The 27015-nt window shown below is 35.8% G+C and overlaps 1 protein-coding gene across 2 annotated transcripts in view; it reads left to right on the top strand.

Annotated features, from left to right (window-relative positions):
• IFIH1 (interferon induced with helicase C domain 1) overlaps positions 1–27015 on the top strand; it is a 55504-nt gene that overhangs the window by 16236 nt on the left and 12253 nt on the right. For both annotated transcript variants that reach the window (XM_065880797.1, XM_065880798.1), the window contains exons 4-8: positions 10650–10754; positions 15966–16186; positions 23379–23589; positions 24646–24863; positions 26024–26140. In XM_065880797.1, coding sequence (XP_065736869.1) covers positions 10650–10754; positions 15966–16186; positions 23379–23589; positions 24646–24863; positions 26024–26140 — 872 coding nt within the window. The remainder of the gene's footprint in view (positions 1–10649; positions 10755–15965; positions 16187–23378; positions 23590–24645; positions 24864–26023; positions 26141–27015) is intronic.

Raw genomic sequence — 27015 nt, 5'->3', positions numbered from 1 at the left:
TGGCATTCTTTTACAGGATTAACCATCAAAATAAATAAGATAATATTCAATAATCTGTAATATTTATTTGCATAATTTTTTGTGTGTATCTTAATGATATTTACAATATATAATCTTTATTTTGAATTTCAGTACATTGGGTTTAGATTTCAAATACAGTTACCAAGGTAGCATTGAAAGAAACTTATTACTTAAGCTACACACATTCTATAAATATGAATTTTCATAGGCAAAAAAATGTGACTTGAATTATTTCTGATTTTAAATTAAGACTTCTCTAATTTCTATTTCCACATCAGTTTCTAAAATATTGTTTTTCAGTGCATAATAGTCTTTGTGGATACAAATGTTAATTATTTATAGTTTTAATGCAAAGATTCTTTATATATTGTTTTTAGCCTTTTTTACTCCTTAACACACCTGACAGGTAAGACACAGTCGTATTAGTAATAGTGGCCCACACTGAAACCAATTTTAATCACTCCTTCAGTGATTAAATCAGTGATTTAATCACCAAATTTAATGTCTCCTTCAGCCTGGGGTGATAGATGAGAATTCCCTAGTGGACAGTTCTGGACAGGGATTTTGTCATGCCTCCGCATCAGAGGCTGGCATTTCTTCTTCCTTTCTCCTTTCAACTTCTTCCCATTAAAAAGTGGTTAATAATTAAGATTACCCCATTTTTTAAAATTTGCTTTTTCCACACGAATACAACCATTTATAAAGGATATTTGAATAGTTCTCAGACTATTCATAGAATTTTACTGCTGGATGTAATAATTCTGCTTTCTGAGGTCACTGGTCATTTTCTAACAAGAAATTATTGGAAAACTTTGGTGTTTCTCTAGACCACACTTCCCTAGAAAACATCAGAGGGGCACAATGCCCACATTCATTTTCTTCTATTAAAAATATTTTAATTATAGAAAATACACAGTTATCTGGTTTATGTTAATCCTATAGGCTTACAGTAAAATTGGTTATGCAATCATTTTTAATTGTCTGCTGCTGTTGCTTTTTTAAAATAAGTGAGTGGTTATTTTACATTGACTTTTTTAATATACTATTTTAGGAATTAATGACATATATAAAATAAAAAATAAAGCAAATGAGGTTCAAAACGAAATAATAAAATTTACTGTATTTGGAATGAACTTACTTTTATGCAGAGTTCCACAGAAAATCCCCCAAATTTCTTTTATCATCCTTTGTTGATCTCCCTGTTATGAAACTAGAAAATGCAAGTACCGCAGGTTGGCCAGCAGAGGGCGCTTTGACATTTATAAAGAGAATGGAATGTCACTGTTCCAGGGTGGACGATTATAACGTACAGGGTGAGTGTGCCATGTGTGAATACACAGTGCGCATGACTGTGAGTGCATGTGTATATTTTGATTTATATATTCGTTCACGTGAAGATTTTAAAATTCCACCCAAGCTAATGAGCTTACCAACCTGCTTGTTTTCAGACTTTAGTACCTTCTTTTTCATATTCCCCCATATGTTCCACTCCTTAGGTTTATCCGGTGACATTATGCTTTGGAATATATTGTGGATATATTTTGCATAGATCATCTTCTGTAGGAGGGGTTTAAAAATTGACCTTTATAAAACAGCCTCCTTCTTTCTGGACCAATCTGTTAGTGCACTTTTTTTGTTGTTGTTTTGTTTTCCCTTTTTATAGACCGAAGTCCAATCTTAGATTTGGTCTATAGTAATCTCTGTAAAAATGCCACAAAATTTATCCTTGCACTTGAGGACCAGAATAATGTTCTATAATACTAACCTCTAGAAATTTAGAGATTTTTAGAATCTCTAGAAATACATACCACATAGACCTTGAGAGCTTAGTGGGAAAGATAATTGATGTAGCAGTCTGCAATAATACTGTGGGAGATCACCCATACTGTTACAGGATTGCTCTGAATTAAGATAGCTCTCCTTTACATCTATATTTTTTCTAAATTTAGTTACATTAATTATTGGGAAGTAGGAATACTACTACGGCAATCCAAAAGGCAAATATTATTATGAGCTGAGAAAGAGAGAGAGAGAGAGAGAGAGGGAGAGGGGGGAAGAGGTGCTGTTACAGATGCTGATATTGGTGTTTGTTAAAGGATAATATAGGTTTGTATTTTATATGAAACCCACCAAGAGCCATCTAGGTTAGTTATACGACCTCCAATTGCATAATAGTTCTAGGAGGGTGACTGTTCATATCTCAGGAGTGAGAATGTAAGTATTTTGATGGAGAGAAACCTCTTTACTGCGCGGCTAATACATGTTGGATTTATTTTCATGACATCTTTTTATGACTACAAGCCTAAAGCTTTTTTAGCAGAGTTTTAACAAAAGCAGTGGTTTTAATTTGATCATTAGACCTTACCTTCTCTATTTTGGCATATGAATGAAAACTAGAAGCTAAGAATGAGTTGGTCAGGTCATATTATTGAGAAAACCAAGCACTGGGGTGTTGTCCTCACCCTCAGAGAGTTTATAATCCCGTTCAAGAAAACAAGTTTTATGTCCTCAAAGAGAGACAGTAATCTATCTCTAGCAAAAGAGAAGGTATTAAAGGATGAGGGGAGAAGTCTGGTGAAAGAAGGAAGACTTAGAGAAAGCTTACCAGAGAGGAGGAATGTGAGGCAGTTCATCTGCACCTTGAAGGTCCTGTGTTGGGCCTGTAAACAGAAGTGGTAGCCAACACTTCCCGTTACACGGACACCATGAGCAAAAGTGCAGGTATAGGAAAGTTCAAAATGTGTTGTGTGTGTGTGTGTGTGTGTGTGTGTGTGTGTGTGTGTTGAGGGGATATTGATAATGGAGGAGGCTATCCCTATGTGGGAGTGGGGGGATATGGGTATTCTCTCTACCTTCCACTCAATTTTGCTGCAAAACTAAAATTCTAGGAAAGAAAATCTATAAAAAATTCATCCAGCTGTAATAAACACATCAAAATCCAGCTGTAATAAACATAGCAAAGTTTTATAAAAAGTGTGGGTAGGGAAACAGTTGGATTAGAGGGGAACATTTATGGAGGAGGGTGGCTGGAGATAAGGCTTCTAGGATCAATGAGAATTAGTGGGTTTCTCTTACTATGATTTTTACAAAGCCTTGTCCTAAGGCAAAGCAATACTTAAATGTTTATCATTCGTTGTTTGGACAATTATGGAATATTAGCCCAAAGCATGTGTGATTATTTCAGATGGCGTTTGTGGGAAAGTCCTTAGTTAGAGGGATGTATCCATCAGGGTGCTGGAATGGGCTCCTTCCAGCTTGCAGAAGCCCAGTGTGCAAGTGTCTTCCCAGTTCCACTTGGTGACGTCATGCTGGTAGCTTGAAATCAGCCATGGTGGGAATATGAATACCAGCAATATTGGCAAACACTTTAAAATTGTCGCTTTTTTCTCCCCAAGAGCTGCTATTGAATATTTACCAGGATACCTTTAAACAAATCTCTCCCCATACTTTCCTCAGGTCTACTTAACTTGAATAGCTCTTCCTTAAGGGTGCCTACCAGCCAAAGAGGTTTCCAGTTCATCGTCTTCTATCTTGCCACTTTGGATTGCCAAGACTTACTTCCCATGTGGTCGTCACGCTTATCACTCTTAACTGACTCTGCTCTTGGACTTTTTGCCTCTGCTGCTGACTAGCAATGAATGAATGGGTCACTCTAGTGGGTATGGTTATCCCCACAACCCTGTGCTTGAATCATCATCTTTCCCTTTGAGACCCAAGTCCAAAGGCTAAAGGGCATGGATGATACAATTTCAGCCAACATCAATATACACAATTCCAATTTAATTCTGGCTGAAACATTTCAGCAGTGTGAATTCTATAAACAGGAGCACAGGAGCTCCATGGATAGCGACGTGGGCCTGTGGTTCTAGGAGATTTTTTTTTTTTCTCTTTGGGGAACTCATTTCCTAGAAGCTTGGATCCAGGAGAGAATATGCAAGGTGGGTGGAGGTGGCTTCTCTCCATTCTGTGGGAACACATGTTCCCCAGCACAGAGAGCAGAGTCTGACAGACCAAAATGTTAGCGTGTGTGTGTGTGTGTGTGCGTGCGTGCGCGCACACACACAAATCCATATACATAGAGCTGAAAATAAAAGTCCTCTTTCTCCTCTCAAAAAAGATTATTTCAAAAGGAAAGGAATTAGGTATTATTAGTATGACAGTAAACACACTTAAGAAGCTCATGAGTCTCATACGTGCACATGTGTTTGAAGCTTTAGGGGTGGTCTTTGCTCTTCCAGACTTTGGAGATTATGCAACTGGAGGGAAGGTGGGGATAATTGAAGAAGTGAAGCTGATGTGCGTCATGAGGTCAGAACTAGAATAAATATACCATTATCTGGCAAGTGAAAGTAGACTATCTGCAGACCCTGTAAACACTACCTCTCAGGAGAATGGATCTGTTGGTGCCCTTCCTCTTTCTCAGTAGCACAGAGGCTTGGCCCCCTTCCCAATGTAATGCAAAACGATTTTCCAGCAAAGAGACTGAAAGCCTGAGGCGAGGGGTAAGAGGAGAAATCTTTTGTGGAGTTAGACATGCATCTTAGGCTGAAAATAGGAGGGACACTACCTGGTAGGGGTAGAAGAACCAATCTGTATCTTATCTAGTGAAACTCACTCAGTTCTTGGGCTGAATAAACAGTATACTTATCAACTACTTGTTATAATAGCATTTCTCCAGCAGAGGGCATACTTTACATTGGAATAGATCTAAAAAGGCTTTCAAGGAAGAGGTTTTTTTCAATTGAAATTTTTTAATTTCAATTTTCTTTGGCTTCTAAATGGTTTAAAAATATTTTAAAGTATTTAAAGTTCCAGAAGATGTTAAATATAAAATTTCTCAGATTCAAGTTAATATTTCTTCCATATTAGTAAGCTATTCAAGATGTGATTATAAAATGAGGCAGTTTTTTTCCATGGCTTATGGACTGGTCTTAGACACTATTATTGTAAGCAAAGCTGTTCTGTATTGTGTTGTTTACAAAATTATTCTAGAAATCCTATCTTTTAACTGGATGAGAATTGTTTTTCTTCATTCCAATAGATTTTGATAGGAATAACTGCTTTTCTTTAACGGGAATCACCAGTGTTTTCTAATCTGTTTCATAGCTAGCTTTGATATTTTTCCTAGAGGAAATGACACCTACCTAAAAGTTAACTAAACTTATTATATAATCTAACTCTAATATTCAAAGCTCATTTAAACAGCAACTTCATGAGAATTTAAGATTTGTTTCTTTTAAAGATTTATTTCCTTGATCTAACAGAATCATTCTCAAGATAAAGGAGAAAGTAGAAACTGCTATCTATATTTTTAAAAATTTTAAAGATTAAGTCACTTGTCAGCAGTGGCTGAGCTCAGATCTGGAGACTGATCTGTTTGACTCCACAGCACATGTTCTTTTCATGGGAACACCCAGTCTCCAATTGGCTATTTATCTGATCTATTTTAAAATCATAGACACATGACTATTCATTAGGACATAAGTCCAGATCGATACTGTGAAAAATATTGATACAAAGAATGAAACACGATAATCCTATATAATCAACTGTAGGAATTCTTGGCTTATAAACTCAATAGGTTGGCTTAATTTTGTCATCACATAACACATTTTTTTTTTTTTTTTCGGTATGCGGGCCTCTCACTGTTGCGGCCTCTCCCGCCGCGGAGCACAGGCTCCGGACATGCAGGCGCAGCCGCTCCGCGGCACGTGGGATCCTCCCGGATCGGGGCACGAACCCGCGTCCCCCGCATCGGCAGGTGGACCCTCAACCACTGCGCCACCAGGGAAGCCCCACATGACACATTTTTGATCTGGCTTTTTGGTGTGTGTGTGTGTGTGTGTGTGTGTGTAACATGATTTCTTTAGGTGAATGCAGGAAGAAAATCTCTGGGAAAGGTATTCTCAATGTTATGGGAGATAATATATTTTCTTTAATTATTAGAGTTATTTCCTTTAGTACTTCTATTTCTATGAAATCAAAAAAAATATCAAATGAATAAGAATTTGCTACCAAGGAAACAAAATTATTTTTGTGTTGAGAAACTGGACATTTATATATCCTTAAAATGACAAAGAAATAGACCTCTATATGTTCACTTTCATTTTCATAATGATCTCTAGCCAAATTATTGCAATTAATTTTAATTAATTTTAATTTTTAAGAAGGATAGAAATGCTCTTCTTTTATTTGTGTGCAGAAAATGTTTAAAACTTAGTGCAGATGTTTAATCAACTATACTCCAATATAAAATAAAAATTATAAAAAAACAGTGTGGATGTTTAAAAGTGAAGTAAATGAATGTTTGTGGGTGAAATCAGAGATGTTAGTTAGCAAAATAAAATAATCTCTAACTTTTTTCCTGGAAAGATAAGCTACTTCAAGATTGATAGAAAACTTGACATTACAATGAAAACTTAAAAAAAAAACATTTCATTTCACTTAACACTATGGATACAGTACTGTTTTCTTGTTTACAAAGCTTTACAATGATCATCAGCCATGCCATGCATTGGGCAAAAAGCACTGGAATTTCATTTCTTCTTATGGCCGAGTAATATTCCATCGTATATATGTGCCACATCTTCTTTATCCATTCATCTGTCCATGGACACTTAGGTTGCTTCCATGTCCTGGCTATTGTAAATAGTGCTGCAATGAACATTGTGGTACGTGACTCTTTTTGAATTATGGTTTTCTCAGGGTGTATGCCCAGTAGTGGGATTGCTGGGTCATATGGTAGTTCTATTTGTAGTTTTTTAAGGAAAACTTACATTCCCACCAACAGTGCAGGAGGGTTCCCTTTTCACCACATCCTTTCCAGCATTTATTGTTTCCAGATTTGTTGATAATGGCCATTCTAACTGGCATGAGGTGATACCTCATTGTAGTTTTGATTTGCATTTCTCTAATGATTAGTGATGTTGAGCATCTTTTCATGTGCCTCTTGGCCTCTAGTCGCAGGGCAGGAATAAAGAGGTAGGCATGGATAATGGACTTGATGACGTAGGGTGGGAGGGTGAAGCTGGGGCAAAGTGAGAGTAGCATCTACATATATACAATACCGAATGTAAAATAGTTGGCTGGTGGGAAACAGCAGCATAGCACAGGGAGATAGGCTCTGTGCTTTGCGATGACCTAGAGGGGTGGGATAAGGAGGATGGGAGGGAGGCTCAAGAGGGAGGGGATATGGGGATACGTGTATGCATATGGCTGATTCGCTTTGTTCTACAGCAGAAACTAACACCGTATTGTGAAGCAATTATACTCCAATAAACATCTATTTAAAAAAACAAACCTCAGAAGTCACAGGAAGAGAAAAACTGGAGTTGCTCATCTTAACCATGAAAAGTTTTCATTTGTTACTTTGAAAATAAACTTTATTAAGTTGCTTAGAAAAAAAAAAAGACAGTGGAATGGTAGACTTGGATTCAGAAAATGAGACTCCCAGCTCTGCTCCATTCTAGCTGTGTGATCTGGATAAATCATTTAACCTCTCTGAGACTTGGTTTCTCACCTATGAAACTGAGGTGATAATAGGTATCTACCACATAGGATGTTGAGAGCTTAAAATATCACTGGCATTACATCTGTGGAAGCACTGAGCTCAGTGTCCTCTGACACATTGCAGATTTGTCTGCTAAATCAGAATAATCCAGATAATAAACTTAATTAATAATACCCTATTTTGGTAGTAACTTTCTTTAATATACATAAATTATTCACACATATTGCATTAAGCAGCTCTCCCAAACCTTATGTATGTTGGAACAAAGCTTGGGGAAAATCCTGACTTTACATATACACGGAGGAGTTCTGAGATAGTGGTTTAACTGCTAGTGATTAGAAAATGAAATGAAAATCAAGTATAATTCCCATGTGGATTATACTTAGTGGAAAACTTAAAGATACAGTGTTCAGTTTTAGATAATATTTGTTAGTGTTTTTCAGTGTTTTTGGCATTGTCTTCAGTTCTCAATACCACATTTAAAACAAGTGAAAAGCATGTCAAAATTCACTTTTTTTGCCTTAAAAATCTTGGTCTCTCTTTCTAGATCTAGAATTATCCTTGCAGTGACATTTTCCCCATCTCATTTTACACCTTGCCTTTTCCTTACAACTCATATTCTCTTTTCATCAGTACATCTGCCCAAAACGCTCTCCTACTTGACAGTTCTATCCCACACTCGCCTCTGAGTTCCTAACAAGGCATACCTCTGGGAATTGCAAAGTGCCATATTTAAAATCTCTCAGTGAGATATACAGGCTTTCCCGTGTGATCATAAGGGATTCCTCAAATCTGAGTTTCAAAGCTAATCTACGACAACTGGTAAGCACAGTATTTTCACATGAGTATATTTGTGTTGTGCTAATATATTTAAACAGTATGTAAGTCCATTGACAATTTTTTTTTTTTTTACAAATTTCTTATAAGCTTCCTTTTAACTTTTAAGAAAGATATCTTACATATTTAATTGGCATTGGCTGCAATTCCATTGTATTTCCCAAGCTAAATGGGCTTATCCAAGTTGGAAGGGAGATGTCACAGACACACGTCACACATGCTCAAAGGAATAGTAGTCGGCAATAAAAAGGAACAAATTACTGATATAAACAGCAATGTGGGTGCATCTTAAACGTCTTATGCTAAGTTAACAAAGCCAAACAGAAAGACTACATATTGCCTGAATTCATTAATATGATATTCCGGAAAAGGTAAAACTCTAGGAACAGAAACCAAGTCAGTGATTGCCAGGGGACCGCAGGAGGGCAGTGACAACAAAGGGGCTTGAGGGGATTTTGAGGTGACGGAAAAATCTTGATGGTGATGGCGGTTACAAAACTATACATTTGTCAACTCATCAAACTATCCACCTAAAAATAGTGATTTTTTTTACAGTATGGAAATTATACCTCAACATACCTGACTTAAAAAATGAAATAACCAGTTAAAGAAGAAGGTACTTGTAGTTTTAAGGAGTTGTATGTTGTCCCTTTCCAGAGACATTTTATTGATAACATACTATCTGTCTGTTTTTCACCCGTTTCTATTTCCAGTTTAAATATGTGACACTCAGACTAGTTTTACAGAGCTTAAGCCTTCTTTAATATAATTTATTTAGTGCATTTTGAAGCTTTAGCATAAAATAATAATTATCTAACACATATAAATATTATGAAATATTATTAATTGTAAAGATATTTTATATATTTATTTATTTATTTATTTAAGCTGTACTGCATGGCTTGCAGGATCTTAGTTCCCCAACCAGGGATTGGACCCAGGCCCCAGCAGTGAAAGCGCGGAGTCCTAACCACTGGGCAGCCAGGGAATTCCCAAGAGATTTTTAAATGACATCTTGCCCTAGTAATCCACCAACTACTTGAATTTAATTTCATTTTCCAATCACCAGTAATTAAAGTGCAAAGAGCTTGTTGTACCTAATATTACTCCATGGCTGTCAAATCCTGTGAGATAAATTGTGCTAGCTCCATTTTATTTTTTATTTTATTCATTTATATTTATTTTATTGAAGTATAGTTGGTGCACAATATTTATATAGGTTACAGGAGTACACAATTTTTAAAGGTTATAATGTTTATAGCTATTGTAAACTATTGGCTATATTCCCTGTGTTGTACAATATATCCCGTAGCTTATTTTGTAATAAGCTATTTTATAATAGCCTGTGCCTCTACTGGCCCCATTTTAAATAAGGGGAAGGAAGTTAGGCTCACAGCATTGCCAACAGAATATTTCACAAGTCTTTCTAATTCCAAAACCAACATCTGTAACCATCCTTCATTTATTTTTAACAGTTTAGCAATAGTTCTGATCCTTGCGGGTGGGATTGAATAAATCCTTGGAAATAAACTGTAAGGAGGGAAGTTTTCCCTTGACGGAAGGAAGGTTTTCAAAAGGAATTGATACTGAGTACTGAAAAGAAAAAAATCAGGATTAATAAGTGAAAGACGTACCCTTGACCCTCATATTAATTGTAATTCTTTGATGGAAGCTTAGTTTACGTACAGTAAAGAAAAAAAAATTATTTCCAACTTCACGTAAGCTCCTAGTGCCACTGCAATGCCAGGCTTTCATGATATTCTTCCTGAGTAAATTCTTTGTGAGATTTTATGTGTATCACTGAACTGCTATTTTCATAACCTACCAGTAGAACCATGACCTTCATTAATTCATTAATTTTTTTCTATAATTTATTAATTCTCTACCATTTTACATGAAAATGACTCATTGGTTTCTATATAGTACTTTTGTTTAAATGACATTATCAGGCCTAGATCTTCTTTTTTTGGACAAAATGTACACATAGGGGGATGACAAAAGTCATAAACCCTTACAAATTTGCATGACTTCTCATATTGGATGAATGGTACTTTAAGTAGGTAGATATATGTATTTGATTCAGTCCCCGACAGCTGCTCATCCATAGTGGAGTTTTTAAACGTCGCTTGCCAGAAACTCTTACCTTTTATTCGTAGTCGTCTGGGTGTGCCTTCTCCACTTGCATTGAACTGTATGTACTGTGTGCTGTAGAGGTGTGCGGTTAAAATACGTTTATTCTCAGAAATATTTTTAAAATATTTTAAAATGTTTTCCTTTGCAGAATCAGACACAAGTTTGGCAGAAGGAAGTGTCAGCTGCTTAGATGAAAGTCTTGGACATAACAGCAACATGGGCAGTGATTCAGGCACCATGGGAAATGATTCAGGTACTGCCTAACTGTTGTGTAAACCTTAAAAAGTGTGAAATAAGACACCATATAGTGGAAAGCATGGGGGCTGTTCTTACCCTCCCTAATGTATTTATGCAATTAAAGCAATTCTTTTCTACAGTTGAAGTAGTTTTGGAACTTTGCCATTCACTTTCTTTAAAAGTACAACTTACAAAAGTCTTAGAATCAAGCTCTCTAATTTTGATCCAGCACATAGCTTTTTGGTCTGGCATATGCCACGTTCCATAGAATCATGTAATCTATGTTATTTATGTGATCTGTTTCAATTAATCTGACTGCTTTCAAATTATGTACTCAATTTTGTACATTTATTTCCAACCCCTAATTTTTTAAAATTAAAATACATTATAAATAAAAAATACTATCAATAAGATGAGTATGACTGTAGTTAATGGCATATAATGAGTCCTTCTTAAAATAAGAGCTAGAATTTACACATATAGTTAAAAGAATTTCAATTTGTATGAACACCTCTTGAATTGAGTTTGCAAAATATTTTCATCACTAAATGAGAAATTTACTAGGTATTTCCCAAATTGTTCCTCATATCAGTTGAATATCCCGCCAGCAATAAATAAGAGTGCCTCTTCCCAAACCCCACACTTCAGCAAGACTTCCTGTTATCAGACTCCCCAACTTTTGTCCGTCTGATCGATTTCAAATCTCTTCTTTCTGTTCTTTGAATGTGCACTTCCATTATTATTACTGAGGTAAAATGTTAACATCTTTTAAGAATGGATGATGGGTCCTTGGATGTCTGTTACACAACTTTCTAATATTTGGCTATATGTTTGAAATATTTTATAATTAAACTTAACAAATTAGCACAAACAAAAAACAATGTTTTGCAGTGTGACCAGCTAAGAGGCAGCAGCAAAATGGCAAATTAAGAACAAATTACTTCATTCTTCATTCATTCTGTGATTGAGTTGTAGAAAACACAGAGAAAATATTGTGTACTTTGATTATCCTGCATTGTCAGAAGGATTCTAGAAATTTACATCTACAATAGGCCTAAAGGGGCAAAACAGTTTACACAAAGATGGCCATCTGCCCTAAAAGCTTTCCCAATTGGAATGTATCACCTCTTTTATTTAAATGCCCTTTTCTCTTAGTAACACCACTGAATCTCTTAGAACAAGTTGGTTTGAGGAAACACAATTCACCAAATGTCAGTCATAACTTTAATGTTAATTAAAAAGGGTTAATTAATTTTCTGTTCAATTTAGTCAGTGTTTATTAAGTTCTTGCCATGTGCATATTTCTGTAGATTGTATTTGTTTTTTCTATGCTTGTTATACAACTGTTAAATTTAATATTTAACATTTTTATTAAATGCTATTGATGCTAGAACTCAAAATATACTCTAGCTAATATTTAACATCTTTATGGTTGCTTTAAGCTTCTGAACCTCATCCTAATTTTTGTTTGTCTAAGTAAGGGCTTTTCAACAATATTCATTCATTTAATAAATATTTAATGGATATTCTCTATGTGCCGGGAATTTTGTCAGTTTAGAGCTGTTAGCAAATGTAACTATTTACTGATTTTCAGTCTTCAATGTGGCATGAAAGACATGATAAATCTGAATGCAGCCTACTTTTAAAAAGCAAATACGTTTTCAAAGGCAAATACATTTGAAGACAAACACATTTTTAAAGGGCACTCGTTGAAGCTCTGGATGGTCAGTGTTTAGGAACAAAGACTAGTGGGTATGAAATTGCATAGTGGGTAGCAAAATTCTGAAATTCCTTTCCCTCAGGTGCATGATATAGGCTGAAGTGGAAATCAATTCAAAAACAGGTTTATGTAAACTGTGAATTATTAAACACATATTGAATCACTGAAAGCATTGCAGTGTTTGGGATTATGTTTTAACTTCTGAGGTTGACATCAAACGGACCCTATTCCACATGCCCTTTGTCCACCTTCAGAGGTTACATGATGGGCCATAAGGATCATGGACGAGACATTAAGTTCCTTCTTAGAAATATTATTATGCCCTAGTAAAGCATAATTAGTGGCACTTTTAAAGTTTAAATATTCTAATTATACTATGGGAGGCTTTTTTGTTTTTCTGTTTCTCATTCTCAGAGAGATATACTGCTTCTCTCAAAGTGGCAATATTTTTGGCAGTGCATATTGGCCTGATACATAAAAAGTGTTTCCTTACTATTTCGAGGTAATATCTGTTAATATTTCTCCAGCTGGAATGGTGTATTTTTCTGGGGTTACATACTATAGGTAAAGGAATACTTTGTCGATTTCAAACACATGCAGTGACAGACCTTTTCTCTCCAAGAATAACTCAGCTGTCAAAATCAATGTGAGAATGAAATTTGCCACATGGTGTAGTTCCAATAGAATGTTATTATTTAAGCCCTATTTGATTTCATTTTTTGACCATTTGTATGGTATAGTATAACTTAAAGGTCTTTGATTAATATTTGTCGTAGAGGATGGGCACAATGTTATTCAAAGACTGTGCATATTTTAAATACCATTTTCGTTGTTGCATTTAATTGATTTTGCTTTTCAAAGAGAGCCAAAAACAACAAACAAACAAAACCCAAACATTTTTTTTTTTTTATAAAGGAAATTGGCTCCTGGCTTCTTGATACCAGCCCAATTCTCTCCTTCTGGTGGCAGAGAAGAGAAAATTCTCTTTTCGTTGCTTATGTGGATACATTCTTCCATCCCTATGTCAGAGGATGTGATAAGGCAAGAATCAGGCTGAATATTTAGCACTCACCCAGCTCTTTTTCTTTGGATGCTATCCTCACAATGAATCCAGCTCTAATTTTTCCATATTCACTCTGTGCCTCTCTTTTAAACTTGGGGGCACCCATCAAGTTTCCTGGACTTGACTCAAAAAAATATGGAAGATAGTGAGCTGTCCACTAGCCAGATATTTTCAATGGCAGTAGTGGAGTGCCCTAGCCTCTGAAGTCCTTGAAAACAAGGACTGTGTTCTTGGGAGTGCCTGGCATTTAGTAGGCACCCAGTAAATGTTTACTTCGGAATGAATTAGTGGTACATGACTAGATAAGTAACAGTAAACATCATGCATTTGGTTCAAGAATTAAATTTTGAGCACAATAGCTCTTAACTCTTCTTAAGCGTATTAGTACAACAAATATCTAATACACGTGAGGGATATTGATGTCTTACTCATTTGACATCATTTTAGATTCCTGGAAAAGAGACTTAGAAAATTGGTCTCAGTTTCTCTTTTTAATTTTTGTTACCCAAGGATATAGTAGTAAGCATGAAAAAGAAAACGGGAAAATGATTATTAAAAAAGTACATGCAACTATTTTGAGGGAAGCTGAATTTTATCATTTTCTTAAATCTATGAAAAAATGTACCTAGAGTGAAATTAAACAGAGAGAATTTGCTAATATCTTTTAATAAATTTCCTGCCTCAAATGGCAATTTAGCAAAAGTAAATTCCTGGATCTTGGTGTTAAAACACAATTTAAAATACATCTTCCTTTGCAAACATTCTGGCTCTTTGGTAAAAGTTAGGTGGCAAATGCTCAAAATATAGGTGGAATATTAGAATTTTGACAATCTATAAAAGCCACTTAGAGAAATAATGATATTCTTAAATCAACTTGAATCTTACATAAATATAATAAAGATGAATTATAATTGCTATAGAGTTCAAAACAAGCATGGAAAGAAAACTTGTCAATGTATGTTTTTAAAAGCTGGTGATCTTGAATGAGTTTTTCCTGACAGTCATAGTAAATGAATCAGCAGATGAGCCAGTGATAACGTAAATGTATTGCATGTGTTTACTCATCCATACAGAAGACAAATTTCCTGCCAGGTTAGTAGATGACCCTTACTAAGTGGTGTTTGGTGTGAATTTTCCTACCTGTTCAGATAGTGCTATAACAACAAGTTAAAACCCAGTTAAATAGAATCATCCAGTTCCTGAAACGGAACAATCAGCAACTTTTTTGAAGTTAATGGGATTATGTTAGTTTAGTTTTATTGCAATCATTGATAAGAGAAAGAACGCTTACTTCATGTGTAATGAAATATTGATAAGTGCTGTCATTTCATTTTTTCTGTAATTACGTAAAGCATAAGATGGGCTTTTAAATTGATGTAATATTTATTTTACTGCATTCCACATGGTAAGTTATACATTTTTAGATCTTTTCCCCTGACTGATTAGATAAATATGGTCACTTCTAAACAAAATATATTTAAACCAAGATATATTATAATGATTTGATTCTAATGTTTATAAAATTAATGTATGTTAGTACTTATTTTATCAGTATTTTAAATTTAGAAATCTATGTTAATTGGAAATATTTTTAATATATTGTGCTTTGAGTTTCAGGAAAATATGAATACGTGGAGACATACTTATAAAGAAGTGATAAAAATCACATTCAAAACCAAATGGCAAAATTAGTTACAATTCAGTTAAAACCAACAAAATCGTTTTTCATCTTTCAGTGAAAACATAAAAATTAAAGGCTAGCACGGGAGGTTTTCCTTTTCCCTAAATATTGCTTCTGTTTAATCTGTTTGTCTTAAATGGCAAAAATGGGATTTGGGGGAAAACATTTTTAGATATTTGAGATAGATGATAGATAGATAGATAGATAGAAGTGCTCTTTGGTATTTGGTTTGTCAGGTAAAGTTTTTCAAATGAAGGAAAGAAGCATCAGCTCTAATACTTCTCTGCAATAAAAAGTGAAGGGAAATACAGAACAAGGAGGACTAATGAGTCCTACTTTCCCAGTTCCTCTTGATCTGTTGGTGGGAAGGCTAAGAGAAAAAAGTGGGGCAGAATGGTTCCACAGAGAAATGGCAAGTCTGATGCATTAAGAACCATAAACTGCCAAGTCTGCACCACAGTCATTTCCACTTGGCTTTGCCCACTCTGTGAAAAGACTCTTCTGTGTTGCCCCCTCCTAGGCCTGCATCCTGTTAATTCATTCCCTCTGTACCCCTATCTCCCCAGGCCACTTCCATAGCGCTTGGGTTGTATCCTGCAGATGCAGAGAGCTGACACGCATTTGGTACAGAAAATAGAAATTTGGTTTGGACCACACGTGAAAGGGAATTTAAGCCACAATATTTGTGTTCAGTTTCAGGCCTCCTAGCCTTAGTTATTTTGTTGCCTATTTCCTTATTTTTCTTCCTTTTCACCTCCTTCAGATGAAGAGAATGCGCTACCAAGAGCATCCCCTGAGCCAGAAATGCATCTCAGGCCTTACCAACTGGAAGTGGCCCAGCCAGCCTTGGAGGGGAAGAATATCATTATATGCCTCCCTACAGGGAGTGGGAAAACCAGAGTGGCCGTTTACATTGCCAAGGATCACTTGGACAAGAAGAAAAAAGCATCTGAACTTGGAAAAGTTATAGTCCTTGTCAATAAGGTATTCAAACAGCACATAAATAGAACGTGGTTTATTTTCATTTTATTTTTCTGAAGCATTTGTATAGCGATATTTGTAACAATGGATCACACATTTAGTTTAATTAGGAAAAATGTCAAAATAAGTATTTTAAATCTTTGCTTTTCCAGCTATATGTAATATCTCAGTTATTAGCCGTTAAAGTCGATTTTTTTCCTCTTAAGCCAGAACATTATGTTAAATGGCTGTAACTGAGGTATAAAGAGTATTTTACCCAGATTTTCTTTAAGGTGAACTGGTACTAATTTATCACTGCATATGAACATAAACGACCTCAAAATATCCCTGGAATCTAGGCTTAAACATTGTGTTCTAGAGTCTCTTTAACCACTGACCCTTAGTCAAAAGTGGCAAGTGCTCTTTATTCAGAATATATGCAATTTGGTTTGAAGATGAAGAGAAAATTAAGTGAATATTTGGCTGATTTATATCAAATTAAATCGATAAATAATTTTCAGATATTTTGTATATGTAAATATATACATATATCATTCAATGCAACTGAGATTTTCTTTAGTATTTATATCTTAGGACTTTTGAAGCCTATCTTCATAAACAGGTATAGGTCTCCTTCATTTTAAACAAAATCTAGTTACCTGAGCTTTATTCAGATACATCAGAGTTTATTAATTTATAAATTTGCAAATTGGGTATATTAATCTTTGCCATTTTATGGAGTAAAATTGAGTACACTTTTCCATGACCAGAAACAGTCTTTTTTCCCATTACTTACGGTAACTAGATTCTCATTTACTCCTTTACAGAAATTATAGTAATAGACTATATACGTAACTTTCCTCTATTTTTTGGATTTCTATTATGCTGAAAGTTTTAGCTGCAACCTGCTTTTCAGTACTAAAGAAACATACTCAGAATCCACTATCTTAGTGATTTATGTCATGTCGCTCCAAATGTACTTTGTATGTACATGCTAAGCTTAAAGATTGCTCCTTTATTCTTACATGCCCACTATTAGAACAGTTTTTGTGTATGTGTGTGTGTGGTAATGGTGATACGTTAGAATTTTTTTCCATAGCTTTTCATGTATTTCCTTTATTAAGGATATTATCTTTTGGAATAAAAGAAATCCAGGTGTTAATACAATTTCTACCGACCAGTAATTTGATCTCGGGCAAATCACTAACTTCTCTTACTTTAGTTTCCTCATCTGTAAAGTGAATAAAAGAATACTACCCTATACAGGGTTGGAAGTTTAAATTAGATAATCTATCTAAAGCCTAAGAGTGACTCAGTAAATATTAGTTCTTTCTTCCATCCCTTCTTCCATTATAACTAATAAAGTGGAATTCCTTAACCAGTGAGCAGGGTCTTAAGTGCCAGGTCCAGAGAAGAGAACAAAGTTAATTGGATTTGAAACCACTTAAGCTGATGCTCTTGATACCATTTGAACATTCTGCCATTTCCTCAAACTCATTCCCTTCATCTACTCTCCCAAAGAGCTCTCCTTCCCTACTTGCCTGTCTCTCTGTTCGTTATATTACCTCCTCCGAAGCACATAGCCTCAAAACCTATGAATTATTTTTGATTCATCACCTTCCTTTTCTTCCCTTATTGGGTCACCGCATCATCGACTATTAGAGTTGAAAGACTCCTTCGAGATCCAGTTTTTATCCATTGCTGAGTGGTTCTCTCACCTCTGCTGAGTAACTTCTCATATCAAGGAGGTCCTCAATCCATTCTTTGAACAACTGTCACTGCTGGAAAGCCCTACCTGCATTCATCAAAATCTGTTTCTCTGGAATACACACTGATTTGTTAGTGTTCATTCCTCTGTGATTATACAGAGTAAGCTGAGCCTTAATTCTTCTGCCTTATGACAACCCTTCACATGGAGAAGGAAGGCTTGCATCATGTGACCCTAAAGTGATTTTTCTCTTAGTTTCCTGGGATAAATACTTCCAGTTGCTTTATACGTTCTTCATATAACATGGTTTCCAGACTTTTAATCATCCTGAGAGCTCATACTTTTCCAGACATTATCTAAAACCCTGTTAAAACACAGTGTCTAGGGCTGGACAAAATACTATAGATATAGTCTCAGTGCAGAGTATAGGAGAGATAAGACGTGACATTTGGTCCGTGACTGGGTTTGTCTTTGTCACCAGTTCTGGCACCACAGACTCGTCTGGAGTTTTCTATAACCTAAGAATCCTCAGCTCCTTTTCATTTGAAAATCTGTGAAACTAGGCCTCTCTTGTTATTTTTGTGCAGTTAATTTTGAGCCTAAATGCAAATACTTACATTTATTTTTTTCATATTATTCATCTTGATTGATCTTTTCAGGTCTCACGTTTTTGTATGCATCTCACGCACCTTCCTTTTTGTATAACTCCTTATCCTCTCAGTGCTGTATTCTGGTTGCGAATCTTTCGTCCCATTGGATCGAGGTGATACTTACAAATGCACATTTGCAGCCATGTTTAAATGTTAAATTATCCTCATTAGTTACTCATATTCATTGCATTGTTGTGTAGACATTTAAGGACATGGGTCTAATTCCTGATCTGTTTCCCTGTTGTTTTTCCCTAAGAATTATTAGAAATCCCTCCACTAGATCTTCCATCTATGTCATAATCGTTTACTTTATTATCCCATTTCTTTGAATTTTAAAGTAATTTCAGCTTTAATTCTTTTTGATTGAGTCCGGTAATCTCAGACCCAATAAGTCAATATAACCTGCATTCTGTATTTGGCCCAATGGCAAGGTATTATAACCCTTGATCTAGGAAGGAGAAATCCTGTTCTTAACACCATTTACTTTTATCACCCTCCATCCTTTCCAAAGCTATCACCTTTACAGGCAGGGAAAGATGAAAACACCACCTGTGTTCCCAGACTTTCTATTTCCTATCTAGGGCTTCAACATCATGAGAGAGAAGTCCCAGGTTCCTTCAGATGCTATAATGCAGCCCCATATGATTCAGCAGAAGTGGGTAGCAGTTGGGTTTGATTAGTCTTGGCAGGCACTCTGTCACAGCTCAGGAAAAGGCTCCAAGAGGCCCCCATGCCTCCCAGTTAGCCATGTCAGGCTTGCATCTGGCTCTCTCTGTGTCCTTCAGTAGGAAGTCAACACCACCCAAAGTGAGTCACAGGATTTCCAACACCTGCTACCACCTGTGACACTGTCTTTTTGTTCTGTAGATCAGAAGATGCGGCTTCTTTGGAAGATCTCGGCCCACCCTTTATGGGCAGAACCTCAGGTTTTTATGCCACTCCATAGTATAGAGATTCTTAAATCATTCAACAACATGAGAGTATTTAAAGACAAATCAAATGCAGATCCTGCCCTCAAGGAATCTACAGTCTAGGAAATGAGAGATATGTATTAATATAATAATAAATATTGTATTACACTTTATATTATCTCATTAAAACCACACAGCTATTCTTTGAAGTAACCATAATTATCTCCATTTTACCAATCAGGAAACAGAGGCTTTGAGGCTTTAATTGGCCTGTCAGGGGTCATCCAGCCAATTAGCAGCAGAGCTGAGACTTGAATGCTTTTCTTCTGAAGTGAACTGGTCCTCCCTTCTGTCATTCTCCACTGCTAGAATAAAAGGATGGTGAAATACCAGGGAAGTTTTCTTAGTACTGGCAATATATCAGCCTCTATTTCATTTAATTTTCATAACAATTCCACCACAGGTTAATATTTTCCTGACTTTATTAATGTGGAAATCGAGATGATTAAGAGCTTTGTCCAAGGTCACACAATAAGCAAGTAGCTGGAGCAGTTGTTTTCAGAGCTCACTTTCTCTCCTCTGGAGCATGCTATCTCCACTAAATTTAATTTTCCTTCTCTTCCCCAGAATCTTTTTTGCTGACTTCCTTCTTAGATTATTTCCTCTTTCTTGTATAAGTAGAAAGAAAAGAATAGTTCTAGAAAAGTGAATTGGAAATGACTTTGTGGAAGAAAGATAAGAGCTGGGGTTCTCAAATTTTAAAAAGACCTAAATGTCATATTGGAAGCTTCATAAAAGGGCAAACTTCTGCTTCCCTGGTGGCTCAGTGGTTAAGAATCCACCTGCCAATGCAGGGGACACGGGTTCTAGTCCTGGTCCGGGAAAAGCCCACATGCCGCGGAGCAATTAAGCCATGCTCCACAACTACTGAGCCTGTGCTCTAGAGCCCGCAAGCCACAACTCCTGAAGCCCGCGCGCCTAGAGAGCGTGCTCTGCAACAAGAGAAGCCACTGCAATGAGAAGCCTGCGCACAGCAACGAAGAGCAGCACCTGCTCGCGGCAACTAGAGAAAAGCCCACGCGCAGCAACAAAGACCTAATGCAGCCAAAAATAAATAAATAAATAAATTAATTAATTAAAAAAAAAAAAAAAAAGAAGCACAAGCTTCAAGACTCAGTCCCCAGAGATGGTCGGTCCCTAGATTAAGTAGTTCTTGGGTGGGGCTGAGGAGTCTGTATTTTCCAAATCTCTGAATTGATTTTGTGGCAAGTAGACAAGAGACTTCACTTTGGGGTTGGAGGTGGGTGGGTAGGCGGGAACCACTAACTGAAAATTTCTCTTTCTACGCTGTGTTATGCTCTTTCACTTACCAAACTTGGTTATTGATTCACTTTGTTTCCTTGGAATTTATGGATTCCATTTAACCCCCTTCTCCCCTCCACATTCACTCTTAGAAGCCCTCAACATTTCTACTAAATAATAATACAAAGATGTGTTCTTCCTACACGGTTCTCTCCAGCCAGGAGGATCAGCCAGCCCTTATTTTTCACATAACTGGAGTTCATCTCAGGTAAAAAAAAAAAAAAAAAGAATAATGCATACCTTGCAGAAAGATAACCACTGATCACATTATCAGGGAATTAAATGATGAGGAGTATAATGCACATTCTTTGATGTTTGGCCTTGAGACTCTTCCTGCCAACTCTATTTGCCACACTGTACACTCCTGGGCTTCCATTGTACAAATTCTCCTAGGATATGACCTTCAAGATGGCCTGGTTATTCCTTTCCCCAGTATAGGAGCTATTCTGAATGACTAGTGATGTGTAGCCTTGAGGTGTCAACTCAGCCACCTTCAGCAGGCACTACAACATACAGAGAGTCAGCTCTTTCTTTCTCTACATGCAACAAAACCTTTATTAACACTTTGAACATGTTCAGCTATTACCGAAGCTGGTAATTTCTAAGTGTAAATTGGGGTAGAACAAGGAGTAATGCCATCATTTGGGCATTGTGAATGAAAGACTGAAGAATTGACAGCCACCCCTCCGACAGAGGAGCAGGTGCAAGGGCAATGTTTTCTGGAAGTTGTAGTCAGATAGAGTGGGGCTGTCTTCCATCTGCTTGCCTGTAGAGATGAGCTCTGCTGGCCAGTGGGGATGCCTTCTTTATTCTGGATTTTAGCTTTCACTTATATCCTCCACGAAATCACTGGGTTCCTCCTCCAGGGTGATGGTCTTGCAGGTCAGGGTCTTCACGGAGATTTGCACTTTGACCTGTTAGCGAATGTGAAAATACTGTGAGTCAACCATCAGGTGGAGTCACCTCAGTGCCAACGTACTCACTGGACAGCCTCTCTGAAAGAGTTTTCACCGATTTGGTGTTTTTGTTTTGTTTTTTAATTGAAGTATAATTGATTTACAGTGTTTCAGGTGTACAACACCTGTTTTTATATATATATATATATATATATATATATAATATATACTCTTTTTCAGATTCTTTTCCACTATAGGTTATTACAAGATATTGAACATAGTTCCCTGTTCTATACAGTAGGTCCTTATTATTTATCTATTTTATATATAGTAGTGTGTATCTGTTAATCCCCAATTCCCAATTTATGCCTCCCCTGCATTTCCCCTTTGGTAATCATAAGTTTGTTTTTGTTTTCTTTTTTTTTTTTTCTTTTTGACTACACCACGCAGCTTGTGGAATCTCAGTTCCCTGACCAGGGATTGAACCTGGGCCATGGCAGTGAAAGGCCGGAATCCTAACCACTAGGTCACTAGGGAACTCCCATAAGTTTGTTTTCTATGTCTGTGAGTCTATTTCTATTTTGTAAATAAGTTCATTTGTATCATTTTTAAAGATTCCTCATATAAGTGATATCATATCATTATTTGTCTTTCTCTGTCTGACTTACTTCACTTAGTAGGATAATCTCCAGGTCCATCCATGTTGCTGCAAGTGGCATTATTTAATTCTCTTTTATGGCTGAGTAATATTCCATTGTGTATATATACCAAATCTTTTTTATCCATTCATCTGCTGATTGACATTTAGGTTGCTTCCATGTCTTGGCTATTGTAAATGATGCTGCTGTGAACACTGGGGTGCATGTGTCTTTTCAAATTAGGGTTTTCATCTTTTCCAGATATACACCCAGGAGTGGGATTGCTGAATCATATGGTTACTGAATTTTTATTTTTTAAGGAACCTGATATTTTGTTCTTTCTCAGCCACCAAAGCTAGTCCAGCAGTCCATCCTTTCACCGCCATCCTTTCCCTTAGGCAATGTCTTGCCTCTTCACCTTTGGTTTTCTGCTTCCTCCAATTCCTTAGGCAGGTTGCCTCTGGCCTGATTCCCAAAAAATAACTCTACAGAACAATTCATAAGGGTCCTATGAACTGTTATACAAAATTTAAAGTACTCTGCTTGGTGTTCATAGCCCTTTATAGCTTGACCCTGTTTTACAATCTCAAAATTTATTTCTTATTCAGCCTTAGTTTCAGTTTATCTCTTCACTGACCCATGGTTTACAAGATTAAAATTCCTCCTAAACCCCTCCTTTGAGGGGTCAGTTGCTTCTTCCATTTTGCTGTCACTTTCTATGTGTTTCCATGGGAGAATGATCACATTGTGTTGTGATAATTTGTTTTGTTTTGTTGATTCTTGGTCCATGTGCTCAGCTAGAATGAATTCCTGACAGTTGTGAACCATAATTTAAACATCTTTGTGTCCCAGACACAATGTCTACACCTAATAGACATTCAATAAATACTTACTGACACGTGAATGAATGGAATGATGGATAGGTTGTTACACCTAATTAACTGATAATGCAAACACCTCTGTTAATGCTCGACACATAGTAGGCCTTTGATCAATACTCCTTTTGTTTGACGATGCTCTTTCTCTCTTTTTAACTTTGGCATTTTTAAAGGTACCATTAGTTGAACAGCTCTTCCGCAAAGAGTTCGAACCATTTTTGAAGAAATGGTATCATGTTACTAGATTAAGTGGTGATACCCAATTGAAAATAACATTTCCAGAAGTTGTCAAGTCTCATGATGTTATTATCAGTACAGCTCAAATCCTTGAAAACTCCCTTTTAAACTTAGAAGAAGGCGAAGATGATGGTGTACAGTTGTCAGGTTGGTTGAAATGTTTATTTTTGTAAAAAGAATTAGTTATACTAAAGGTAGTAACAGAGGCTGTATTAGTTACATAATTTTTAAAATGTTGATTAATTTTGATTTATTATTTTTTGTCAATTTTTAATTGATGTATACTTGATTTACAATGTATTAATTTCTGCTGTACAGCAAAATGATTCATTTCTACATATAATACATTCATTTTTATATTCTTTTCCATTATCATTTATCGTAGGTTATTGAATATAGTTCTCTGTGCTGTACAGTAGGATCTTGTTTATCCATTCTAGGTATAAAAGCTTACATCTGCTAACCCTAACCTCCCACTCGATAATTTTGATTTAGATTGTCTTCCATTGCTTAAGTTTTCATTCAAACCCTTCTTCCTTAGGGAAGCAAACAAAAAGTTGGGTAAGTTTTTAATTAGATCACTTTATTCTGCATAAGAATATCATTGTTAAATCAAACACTTACTGGACTTTTCATTCACTCCGTATTTTTAATTACTGACAAGTTCTTTTTACATATTAGTGGATCCTGTAAGATATGCCTTCTTCTCCATAGAATAAATACAATCCTTTCTATTTTGTGGGGGATGGGAAGAAAAGGTTGGAGAGAGGTAAGGAAAGAAGTATATATAATCATAATAATTAAATGCAATGATAAAACAAGGTAAAATTATTCCTTTTTAAATCATGTTTTTCATTTGATAGAATGAAAATAAAATTCACCAACTTAAAATTAAATATTTTTTAAAGAACAAAAATGTAATCCTGAGAGTTTTGAGGAATAAGCCAGGGTTTGAAGTCCATCCCGTAACAATTTTTAGATCTATAAATTTTCCAAAACTCATCTATTAAGTGGGGATAGTGTCTAACAGGGATAGTTTCATGATTAATATACACAAACATCTGTATATACAGTTGGCTAGGATAGTTACATTTCCCCTTAAAAGGTGAAAGGTGCTTGGCTGCTCAGTTTCCTAGCTTAAAGGTACTTTTACACTGTACCTTGCCAAGATGGACAAATGAACCATTTGAATTTTCTTTTAAGACTTTTCTCTCATCATTATTGATGAATGCCATCACACCAACAAAGAAGAAGTCTATAATAACATCATGAGGCGTTATTTGAACCAGAAGTTGAAAAACAACAGACTAGAGAAAGAAGACAAACCAGTGATTCCCTTACCTCAGATACTGGGACTGACAGCATCACCAGGTGTTGGAGGGGCCAGAAAGCAAGCCAAAGCTGAAGAACACATTTTAAAAGTAAGTAAATCATTAACTTTATGCATAACCAAGAAAACCAAAGTTAAAGGAAATGCCAGTGCTTCTTGGGTAAGATTAAGTCCAAGTGCCATGGCGTGCATGAAAGATGGTATTCCATGATCATCACTTAAGTGAAATCTATACACTTCAAAGTAAATGCACTCAATCTTCTACAAAACAGTAAGTGCCTTAATAAACAACTATGACACAGAACAATATCACAAAAATTGTGGAAAGCAAACGTACTTAGTGAAAAATTGGGACAAATGAAATACCTTCTTTTAAATATCTACCCCTATTGTTAAACTTAATGATCTACTTGATATAGAAATATGCATAAACTATGAAAGTTTCTAATTTTTATACACATTCCATGAGTTTCTAAATTGTATATTTTCTTCTGTGCCTTTTTTTGTTCTGTGTGATACTCGGATTCTGGGCAATTCAAATTAAATAGGAAAATGGAGATATGAGAACCTTTAATTAAAGGTGTATTTCTTGTCAGCTGCCCCCAAATGGTAACAACACATAAAGTACTATTGTTGATCTCAAGCATTGAATGAATTCAGAGTAACTCACAAAGTATGTTGGCACCAAGGCGTTGCATTTGTATGTTAAGTCCCTTTAAGTTGAAGTCAGTAAAAATCATAGAGTAGACAAGAGCACAATTATTGGTTCCAACATATAATTTATTACTGGCAGTAAGGACTAACTCCAATCCACATCCAGGCACATGGGCTCTGGCTGCTCCTGTCTTTGCACTGCCCGCTTTTATATGTAGAGGAAAGTGGTAATATGATCCATGGATGTCAAGATGACCCTTAAAATGCCTCAGGTAATATGGTTAGCTCATAACCATTCTCTTCCCATCTCTGCAATTTTCTGTACTCCCTCCATGTCAATTTTTCCAGCTGGAAAATGGAATGTAAGGAATGAAAATAAATACTTTTTTTTCTGGAAATTTTCACCAACTTGATTTAGAAGTTCTTTTTTTAATCTATCAGAATAAATGTTTTTGGTTAGTCAGATCCACAGTAAAGCAATACTAAAATGCTATGTTTAGCAAATCATGCTACTTACTTCTTACATGAGAAAGAATTCTACATTGAATCAATTGAAAGGGAAAAGTATTTGAATATTGAAAAATGTCTCTTTTTCAGATATGTGCCAATCTTGATGCATTTACCATTAAAACCGTGAAAGAAAATACTGATCAACTTAAAGACCAAATAAAGGAGCCATGTAAAAAGTTCGTAATCGCAGATGACACCAAAGAAGTATGTGCTTAAATTTTTATATTCATTTGATGGATGATATGGTTCACAACTGAACGATGCAAAGGTTATTTATACTGACCATCTGAAGAATGTTATTTTAAATTTTTAGCAAAAAAGTTACAGTGTTATTCCTTTTTTATTGATATTGGGCAACAAAGCACTGCTGTGAAGTCTCTCTTCAATTCTTCGTTCAGTTTTCTAGTTTGTATGAAGAGTAGCTCAGTAGTTGGTTGACTGCATATGAGCCACGATGGGGTGGGGGTGGCGGAGGGGATGAGGAGGGTTGTAAGGCTAAACTAGAGGGATCACCATAGTTTCTTTTATTCTTTTTACTTTCTTGATGAATTCCAGAATTGATTTCCTGACATTGAAGAGAGGCAACAGATTACGGTTGGCAATGATAATGGGAATCCTACCTACCTGACACATTTACTTTCTTATGAAAATACTTACAGTAAAGCAGTGAAATATTTAATTTAATGGTATTTTTGTGATGAACACCTTCACTGATTATAAAAACCAACTGAGAGTCAGTTTGAACATTATAACCAGTACATTATGTCAGTACTTTCTTTTGTAAAATATAAAAAGCATCATAAATTTTAGCTGTGTGTACTTGATAATAAGTGTAATCTTTGCAAATCTACCTCATAAGGATGTTGAATTATGAAATATGCATAACAGATAACATTGTGTTTGAAATGTAGGAACTGAACTAACGTTAGCAACCAATTGCCATAGGTCATTCTTTTTTGGAAATTCTGAAAAACAGCACTATCTATTCCAGCTGAAGTAGCACATTTGAATGTACTTTATTTTTCTTCACTTTTTGTTACTTATTCAGTTTTATGTGATAAGTTTAAATGCATGTTTCT

The sequence above is a fragment of the Phocoena phocoena genome, chromosome 7 (genome assembly GCF_963924675.1).
Source record: "Phocoena phocoena chromosome 7, mPhoPho1.1, whole genome shotgun sequence".
Lineage (NCBI taxonomy): Eukaryota > Metazoa > Chordata > Mammalia > Artiodactyla > Phocoenidae > Phocoena > Phocoena phocoena.
This window is presented reverse-complemented; position numbering and strand designations above follow the sequence as displayed.